The sequence below is a fragment of the Mirounga angustirostris genome, unplaced genomic scaffold (assembly GCF_029215605.1).
Source record: "Mirounga angustirostris isolate CCGP_5_RB_7025 unplaced genomic scaffold, mMirAng1.0.hap1 SCAF_10, whole genome shotgun sequence".
In the NCBI taxonomy this organism is placed as follows: Eukaryota; Metazoa; Chordata; class Mammalia; order Carnivora; family Phocidae; genus Mirounga; species Mirounga angustirostris.
This window is the reverse complement of record NW_026991718.1, coordinates 88,633,363-88,642,778: the sequence shown is the minus strand read 5'-3', so window position 1 is coordinate 88,642,778 and position 9,416 is coordinate 88,633,363. Positions and strand designations below refer to the sequence as shown.

Sequence of the window (9,416 nt, the reverse complement as noted above, 5' to 3'; positions counted from 1 at the left end):
GAAGGCTAGCTGGGAGTGTGACATACTAAGAATCTCTCCAAATGGGCCTTGCTAAAATTGTGATTTTTTTAAATCTCCTTTTGAGCTTTTACAGTCACATTTCAGCCAGGAAACAATTTTGAGAGCTGGAAATGATTCAGTCCTGTTGTCAGCCTGTGGTCAGACCTCACTTTGACCTGCTGCATGATTTCAGTAAGGGTTTGAGAAGACTATGTGTAAAATGCCTGCTTATTTCTTCATTATCAAACTGGCACTTTTGAGAACCAGACAGGAGACGTGGGCAGAGTACAGACTTTTCATCATAAAAAGTTTTCGCACTGTATTTTTAAGAGTTGTTGTCCAGTGTGAACTTAGCTCTAAATTGAAAACAGGTATTACTATTTTAATATTAACAAGTTTATTTTATTTTTACATACTAATTTTATGAAACTGAGAAAGTATGAAAGAAGACCGAAAGTCTATCCTACTTTGTTCCTGGAACTCTTCCTAAATGTTGCTTACACAGAACATTCCAATAGGTTGCTATTCCATTCTGTACTTAGTTGATCCCATGTTGTTAAATAATGGTGATAAGTATTCTCATTTGAGTCTTAATATTAATAGGAATGCCAATAATAGTCATATGACAGCTAATATTTATTTTGCTTTTTCTCTGCCATGCCAGAACTGAGCTAAGTACATTACTCATGTCCTCTTATCTAATCTTCTGGGGAAATGAGAATATTCTATTACTATCCCCATTTTAGGATTGAAAAAACTGAGAGATCAGAAAGGTCATGTTATGAAGGTAACACAGCCACCTCAAAGACTGCTTTTAGATATATGTGTGTGTGTACATATGCATTATAAAATATTAAGATGCTATTTTTGAAATAAGCATCCTTCTATTCTTACTTTTTAAGTTTTTTAAAAGAAATAGGTATTTCTTGAATGAATGTTAAGATTCATTCAGTTGTTTGAGTTGTTAATAAAATGTTTAAATACTTTTCTTTCACAATATTAAATTCTCTTTGCATTCCTGGGGGAGGACCTTCTGTCTATAGTACAACTGTTTATGACTTTCTTGGTTAGTGATTTTTCAAATTTCATGCTTATTCTGGAGTCATTGTTAGTAATATGTATTTTTCCAGAAAATGTGTCCATTTGTGGGAGATCTTTAAAACATATCAATATATTTTCCAGTCATGAATAGTATTTTCTTATATATTGAAATGGTCTACATTACTGGTTCTGGTCCCTTTCTCTTTTGCCTCTTCCTGTTTTCTTTTCCTTTATAATATTGCAGAGAAATTTGTCCACTATTTGTATATTTTTATATAAAATGTTTATTTCATTTTCATTCTGCTTTACATATTTGTTTATTTCTACTTATATCTTTATTTCCATTTATTTAGGGTTTTTTTACTCACCAACATTTCATTAATACCTTACTACATAAGTAAATATTCCCAGTTACCATTTTTAGCAGCTGCATAATATTTTATTCTATGAGTGCAATATATGTAAGTTGCACAAGTTACCAGCTCCGTCCCCCAAACTCAACCCTGGAGATGGAAGAGAGATGGAAGCAAGAATCTTAAAAACAGCTGTGAGGCAGAAGATGGTCCAGAACAAGCATGGCCACTTGGCTCAGAGCCTGGTCTGCTGCCTCTAGACATGAAAGAGAACACAATTGCTAGAGTTCTTCACCAATACCTGCTCTTTCGCCCTTTAGTCTCAGGATTCCGCAATGATCTCTATGAGCCAGAATGAATAAAAAAAGGTAGTGCTCATGGTTCTCTGTTTCTACAGTAAGAATAGGTAACACTTACTTCTCACAATAGTAAGGAACTAGCTAGGATGGGAAAGATAGACCAGAGGAAGGAAGCCTCTCTTTTCTCATCTCTCCAGATGAGAAAAGCAGGCCCAGTCTGACTGCACCACTTTCCAGAGAAGGCCTCTCAAATGGGGGATCCCCACTTTCCTTCCCCACTCTGACTTCTTCATGAAGTTTCACATTTCTGTCTCATGAATCTAAGCTCTCTCTATACTTGAACTCTAAAAGGTGAATTAGGGGGGTGCCTGGGTGGCTCAGTCGTTAAGTGTCTGCCTTTGGCTCAGGTCATGATCCCAGGGTCCTGGGATCGAGACCCACATCGGGTTCCCTGCTCTGTGGGAAGCCTGCTTCTCCCTCTCCCACTCCCCCTGCTTATGTTTCTTCTTTCACTGTGCTCTCTCTGTCAAATAAATAAATAAAATCTTTAAAATATAAATAAATAAATAAATAAAAGGTGAATTGGGGCACCTGGGTGGCTCAGTCAGTTAAGCATCCAACTCTTGATTTCCACTCAGGTCATGATCTCCCTCTCCTTTTGCCCCTCCCCGCCCCCATTCTTGCATGCCAACTCACTCTCACACATGTGCATTCTCTCTCTGTCAAATAAAATAAAATAAAATATAAAATAAAATAAAATATAAAATAAAATAAAATAAAATAAATAATAAAAGGTTCATTAGACCTGGCTGCCACCCAGTGGGAGTTTACAAAGCTACACATGATACATGCTACAGCCTGAAGATGTCCTGAGATTAAAAAGGGCCAAAGGGGCTGCAGGGGGAGGAGCTTTGTTAGGGGATCAGTGATAGTGGAGTTGTATACACCTGTAACAGAAGGAGCACCCTGAGAAGCAAACAAACCACACAACATTTATTCTTAAATAATAAATAAGTGGCAAAAGAAATACAGGAAAGGAAACATTCATGAAATCCAAGTCGCTAAAGTGCTTTCAAACATAAATTTTAGAAGACCAAGAAGCCTCATCTGACTTTAAAACACTTATAGGTATTGAACAATTATTTAAACACGGTCCCATAATATTTCAGAAGGGAAGGGAAAGTATGTCTTTCTTTCTTGTTTATGAGTTCTGATATATACAGCCTATCAAATGACACTCAGGATAATACAAGAGTATTGCCTAACAAGAAAACTGAAATGTCCAAAGCCAAGTTTAAGGTAAAGATACTATAATTCATTCATAGAATGAATGAATTATATGGGGTATAGGGTCTTTGCTATTTATAAAGACATCTGATTCTCTGGAGGTTAAATGAATTTATATTTTCAAATTCAGAGTAAGAACATCAGACTTCACCTATTAATCTACACAGTATATTGAACCAAATCTCAAAATGAGGCCCAGCAGTAAATATGTTTTTTTGAACTTTAAATCCTCCCTCCTCAAGTTCTACAAAAGAGAAATAAAATCTTACATGAAATTAACTGGTTCAAGTGCCTTTAAGGAATGGTTTCCATTCTAGAGTGAAATGGGATTTTCCCTAAATCATCCCTTTGTCTTCTTAAAGCAAGTGGCTTTACATTGTATCCTGACACTGGAAGAAGAAAATCCAGCTGAGAGTACTGGTTTTAGACAACTTTTGTCTTGTGGAAAATGCCATGAGGGATGAGCACATTGCCCAGCCTTTGAGGGTCGGGCCTGTGGGCCTCATCAGGCTCCCACCTTTCCTGGCTGGAGCCCCTCCAGCCCCGAGGAGTCTGAGCATCCTCGGGCACTGGCACCCTGGTGTGTTTTCTTGGTCTCCTGCCGGGCAGAGCTGGAGAGATCAATGGCCACATCTTCCAAGCCGTTCTCAGGGCTGGCTTCATCTGAGCCTCTCTGGGGTCCTGCCTGTCTTGGGCTAGAACCTTCCTGGAGGTGGTCTGAGTCCCAGAGTCCTGCCAGCTTTTCTTCATTTCCTGGTCTCCTTATCATCCCTGTGGATTTTTTATGCATCCCTTGCAAAAAAAGGAAAAGAGAAAAAATAAAAATAGATATCTCCAAATTCAGCAGTTTTGTAAATCTCTTCCTTGTCTTTGTTCTTTAAATCCCATTAAAAGTGCCCTCATCAGTGCCTGTCTCTGGGGCCTCTAGGGGAGCCAGGTAGGTAACTACCCCCATGAAGGGTAGAAGTCTGATGTCGGCCTGTGGAGTGCAGCCAGCAAAGGTATCCAAGTGATTTTTTTTTTAATTTAATTGTTGCCAATGTTTTAAAATCAGGAGATTGCACATCTAAAGCCAGACTTCCAGCTTCTCTGAAAGTAAGAATGTCTGGCAGCACTGGGCCCACTTTCTTATGTGGCCACAGGTCTGCAGATGCTAGTAAGCACCATTGCCCCACACCTGGCTTGCTTGTGGAAGTTCAGAGGGGTGGACTTGGTTCCCTGCCCAAAATTCTCTTTGTTTCTTCAGTCTTTGAGGGCAAAATCAAGGCCATATTTACAATTGTTATCTCTAGTCTCAGCATAGTGAATGATGGGTAGGGGCTAAAAAAGTGTTTGCAAAACAAAAAATCTCCCCACACCAACCTAGAATTCCACACACACACACACACACACACACACCCCTAACTCTAATCTCCTACCCCGCCCTGGGTGCTATCTTGTGACTCATTCCTCCAAGGTGTGATCCCTGCCCATTAGTCTCTGGTAACAGCAAACAGAAAACAACCAGAATGCCCAGCCCCAAAGCTTGGACCTCACCCATGTAGACTGTTCTAGCACCAAAAGTCTAAGAGACAGAAAAGCAGGATGTTAATGGCAGAACTAGGACCCAGACCCCGGACCTCCTGGCTCTGGTATGCAGGGGGTTAATCACCTGCAGGTTTCACTGCTTAGCACTGTCCTCATTCCTATTACCATGAGCTCTAAATTGTATGGTTTCCAAACACTGTAATAGCACATGACATTTTGGAAACATATTTCACATATTACAAGTATATCATTCTACTCTTAGAACCAAAGCCTGATGTGACCTTTCCACACACTGTCTACACAGTTCTGATGAAAAATAATTCTACTGACCATAGTTCAAGCCTTTGAATTAATTAAAATTGATGTAATATTCTGGGCCCAAATCTGAGTAAATGTACATTGACTGGCTTTGCAAATGGCTGCTCTTCAGGGAACCCTGCCCCTTCCCCCAGCATCTCTGGCCCTCTTGCTGGCTGTAGGGCCCTTTTCCTTACCCAAGAGCCAGGGTGCACAGGAACTAACCAGGCCACCCTCGGTGGAGTTGAGGAGGGAGTCTGGCAGTGGGATGCAGTGTCGCACCATGGCCCCATAAAGCCCGTACTCGGCCATCACGCTGCTGCCACCCCAGCGCTTCTCCCGTTTCCGCCACTTGGCCCTCCGGTTTTGAAACCAGACCTAATGTGAGGCAGGACAGGAAGCAGAAGAGCATACAGGAGGAGACACGGTAAAGAGGATGCTCCTAGGTATCCCTGAGCAGGGGGTTCTAAAAACAGCCAACTAGTCGTTCAAGTCCCAGGCTTACAGGAGCTATGTCTACTATTCACTCAAAGCTCACAGGGACTCATCCTATTGTGAGGATAATGTTCAATCAGTTTCCACTAAGGTTTTTCAGAGAGCCAGGGATGACAAAAATAAAATTAAAGTATTCTTTCCCACATCATGTAAAGAAGTGAACTACTATGTCTCCTGATTTTTCTCATTGATTGGAAACAGTTCATGCTTGCAATGGTCCCTTTTAATATCAGGTTTTTGGTTTGTTGGTGCTATTTCTCCTCGAAAATATTATCTTAATAAAGAAACAATATGGAATATTAATTAGCTGTTAAAGAGTTAATGGCATATCTTCTGACCTGGAGAAATGTCTAAGATGTGTTGTCAAGCAAAGAGGCTAAGAAGTATAACACAATACCTTTTTGTTAAAACAAAGAGCAAAATTCCATGTGTATAAGTATACATATATCTACAGGTACATACATATAAACATTCAGTGCCAAATATATATGACACAGAGATGGTGTGCAGAAATGTTACAATAGGCTATTTATATTTGTTTCTCTCAGGGAATGATAGTCAAAGAGATGATTGATAGATAAATGACAGATAGATAGTTATAGATAGATATAACTATATATATAGTTTTTAGTTGTAGCACACATTATTGTGTAATTTTAAGGAATTAATTAATAAAAGGAAAAAATCATTCAGGTTACAGAGGATGTCTTCTTGGAATAAGCATACAGAATGGCTCTAGCATTGTGGTACCTGCAGCTAAGTGAGCCTCAGTTTGTGTGTCAAGGGAAATGTGTTGGGTTGTTTAGAGGTGGCTGTGTGTATATGAGAAAAACATGTTCTCTGTGATGTCTTTGGGAAAGAGAAAGGGGACCCCAGACACCTGTATTCGGTCTTCCGGGAGCTCAGTTTTCACAGCCAGCATTTCCCGGGCATACACATCAGGGTAGTGGGCCTCGCTGAATGCCTTCTCCAACTCTTCCAGCTGGTGGGCAGTGAAAACAGTCCTGTAGGAAGACCCAAAGCACACGCATGAGTGCATGTCCACAGGAGACTGCCAGGCTTCCCAGATGTAGAAGACCCCGTGCCCGCCTTTCCACATCCTAAAAGGCCACCTCATGGTAACTGGATATCCCACCTCTGAATGATTAGCCTCTGGAAAGTCCAGAAGTTTGGTTCAAACAAAACAGAGTTCTTTAGTATATTTTTCCTCCTCAATGAATTCAAGAAGATCTACTTTAAAGATCCACAAAAATGTGTCTTTAAAATGTTACAAAGATTATCCTGCAGCCTCCTGTGAATAGCAGAATTATGTTCTCAAATGGCTACTGTGTGTCAACCAGGAGGCCACAGGGCCTGCCATAATGCAGCCCCATAGATTCTCAGATTCTGTGTCCTGAGTAAAGGGCCAGGGAAGACAGCCTGGTTGTATACCTGTGCCGCCTCTTCTTCCTCTTGCCAGGGGTGGGGGACACTTTCAGTCCACTCCTGTCTTCAGGTGGGCTGTCCTCATCTGTTAGCACAGGAGAAAGAGATTTTAAAGGTGAGCACATTACCTTTTATTTAAAAAAAAACTGTTTTTAAAGGTGAGCATATTTTTCAGGGCACCTGGGTGGCACAGTCGGTCAAGTCCCCCATTCTTGGTTTCAGCTCAGGTCATGATCTCAGGGTTATGAGACTGAGCCCCAAGTTAGGCTCCACGCTGAACATGGAGTCTGCTTGAGATTCTCTCTCCTTCATCCCCCACTTGTGCATGCGCGCTCTTGCTCAAATAAATAAATAAATCTTTTTTTAAAAAAGGCGAGCATATTTTTCACTTTCTCCTCCAGATTCTAATATGAGGACTGAAGTTATGATTCTGCTAGGGTATGTGAGTATTTAATAATACACTTTAGCATTGTTAGCACTTACTATATTCTAGGCACTCTGCTTAGCACTGTCCATGCATTATCGCAGTTATTCTTCACAAAATAAAAGAACTCCAAGGTAGCTGCTATTATTGTCCTATTTTTACAGATGAGGAAGCTGAGATGCGGGGAGATTAAGTAACTTGCCCAAGATCACACAGGTTGTCCTTGGTGAAGTTGGGATTCAAACCCCAGACTGTGTGAAACTACTTGGCTGTTAATGGCACTCTCTACCCCCACTTAGCTCCCAGCTCCCAAATTCATCCACTTCCTTCCACCTCTAATCCCTCTTCTTAATCCATACACCACCATTTCTCTAAGCAGGGGCGGGGGCTGAGGTTTGACATCAGAACCCTTGTCAGGACTTCACTCCCTGCCTTGCTATACCAATTCTGAATCTCTGGAAGTGGGGTCCAGGAAACTCACTCTTGACAAAATTTAGCCATATTTTGCCTTTCATTTTATCAGTGTCCACAGAGGAAAGAACTCATCCTATGAAGGCAGTTTCTGGATTTTTAGTGAAATTACTAATAGAAGGGTTTGTTTTATCTTACAGAGAGACTTATGAATAGATTTTTAAAAGCAGAATGAAAGTTTGCTTGCCTGCTGATCTGGCATGTTTACTTTTATTATTTTGTCTTTTATTATCAGTGGATACTCAATGTACGTTTTTTGCCTTGGCTGCCTGGATGCTCAACTCTAGGTTCTACTATATAGTTTCTCTCAGTCCACATTTTCTTGTATAATTCTCCGTTTTCTTCCACCCACACCCCAGACCTCTCAATTTTTTTGCCTCTGCTCTTTATAGAATTTCATGGCCTCCTTGTCTTTCCCCATATTCCGCCTCAACTTCTTTGAGGGAATAGCTGGGCTCGGAACAAAATGCTGAGCATAGAACAACGAAATTGACGAGGTTACTTCCTTTCTCGCGTGTGGGGAGAAGGGAAGGCTGCGCGAGGTGAAAAGCGCGGTACCTAGACTCCCTTTTCAGCACCCCAGAGGCGGACAGTTCCAGGCCTCCAGGCCTCGAGCTCTTCCATCTTTCAATCCAGCAAACCTTTGAGCGCCTGCAGGGTACTGGGTTCTGTGCTGGTGATGAACAAGCACACCCAGGCCTCACTGACCTCTGCCGTTCGCAGAGGCCGAGACTCGCGCCGGGCGCTGGGGAAAAACCCTCAGGAGACCGCTGCTTGGTTGCCGAGACCCCCAGGGTAGGTCCAGAACCTGGTGGTGGTGATAGCTGCTGTGCTGCGGGACCAAATCCCGGAGAAGAGGCAGGGATTTGGGGAGAGCCAAGGGGCAGGGAGCGAGGCTGCGAGAATACGCCTCCCCCGACGGGGCCACGCTCTGGGGTCCCGACTCCCCTTAGATCCAGGATGCTGGGAATAGGGGCTCAGTGAGGCGATGGTGAGTTACCCCAGCATGGCCCCAAGCCGGAGGAAACAGGGGCAAGACCCTGATGGCCTGGCCTGATTACCGGACGTCGGGACGCTCTCGCTGCTCTTCTGGCTGCTGAGCTGGGGCGGTGGACGACCTGGGGCTTGCTGGGCAGCAGGTTCAGGCGCTCCGGGTGGCAGGAAAGGCACGTCGGCTAGGAGCAGGCAGGGCGCCCGAGCAGCCACAGGAGGCTGCGCGCCGAAGCCGCAGAGAAGGCCGAGCCCCAGTGGGAGGGCCCCGCGCGCGAAGCAGGAGCCCCCGAGACCCGGACCTGTGCAGGGTGCGGCCGGGGAGGCCTCACAACCAGATCCTGGCCCGGGGCCGGCAGGCACAGGCACCTCAGCCTCCAGGCCCAGCAGGTCGGTGATGGCGAAGCCGCGGGGGCGCAAGCCACTAGGGGAGCCGCCAGGCACCAGCGCCCTGCTCCTGGAGCGCCCGTCGTAAAGTGCGTCCCGGTAGGTCATTGCTTCTCAGTCGCCGAGGCTTGACCTTCTCTAGGTCACGTTTGCAGAGTGGGCGCAGCTCAGAGGACGCTTTATACCACCCGACCGCCCGTCGGGCGCGGAAGGCCAGGAGGGCTCCAATCAGTGGGGCGCGGACGCGTCATCGCCTCGGACCCCGCGAGATGGGGACGCCACTAGTTTCCCTCCCCTCGGTCGCCGCCCTCCCAGCTGCAGTCCCCTCAATCACCTCCTTCTCTTTCTTCTACAGCTGTCCTCCTGCCCACTCCCCAGCCGATCCCCTCATCCACCGCCCCCCCCCCCCTTCTCAGGGAG

At 44.2% G+C, this 9,416-nt stretch overlaps 1 protein-coding gene across 1 annotated transcript; it reads right to left on the bottom strand.

The window, feature by feature from the left end:
• Nucleotides 1-3,485: 3,485 nt before the first annotated feature.
• VSX1 (visual system homeobox 1) lies at nucleotides 3,486-9,104 on the bottom strand. Its single transcript, XM_045883793.1, has 5 exons — nucleotides 8,681-9,104; nucleotides 6,731-6,809; nucleotides 6,180-6,303; nucleotides 5,002-5,182; nucleotides 3,486-3,772 (listed from the first exon to the last, which is right to left on the bottom strand). The coding sequence occupies exons 1-5, from the start codon at nucleotides 9,102-9,104 to the stop codon at nucleotides 3,486-3,488; spliced, it is 1,095 nt and encodes a 364-aa protein (XP_045739749.1).
• Nucleotides 9,105-9,416: the final 312 nt, after the last annotated feature.

Excerpts from the sequence above, each read along its gene's own strand:
- VSX1 (XM_045883793.1), bottom strand. The coding sequence starts at position 9,104 with ATGACCTACCGGGACGCACTTTACGACGGGCGCTCCAGGAGCAGGGCG. Across the intron at positions 6,810-8,680 it reads CGAGAGCGTCCCGACGTCCG|ATGAGGACAGCCCACCTGAA; the intron begins GTAATCAGGCCA and ends CTGTGCTAACAG. Across the intron at positions 6,304-6,730 it reads AGGAAGAAGAGGCGGCACAG|GACTGTTTTCACTGCCCACC; the intron begins GTATACAACCAG and ends GTCTTCCTACAG.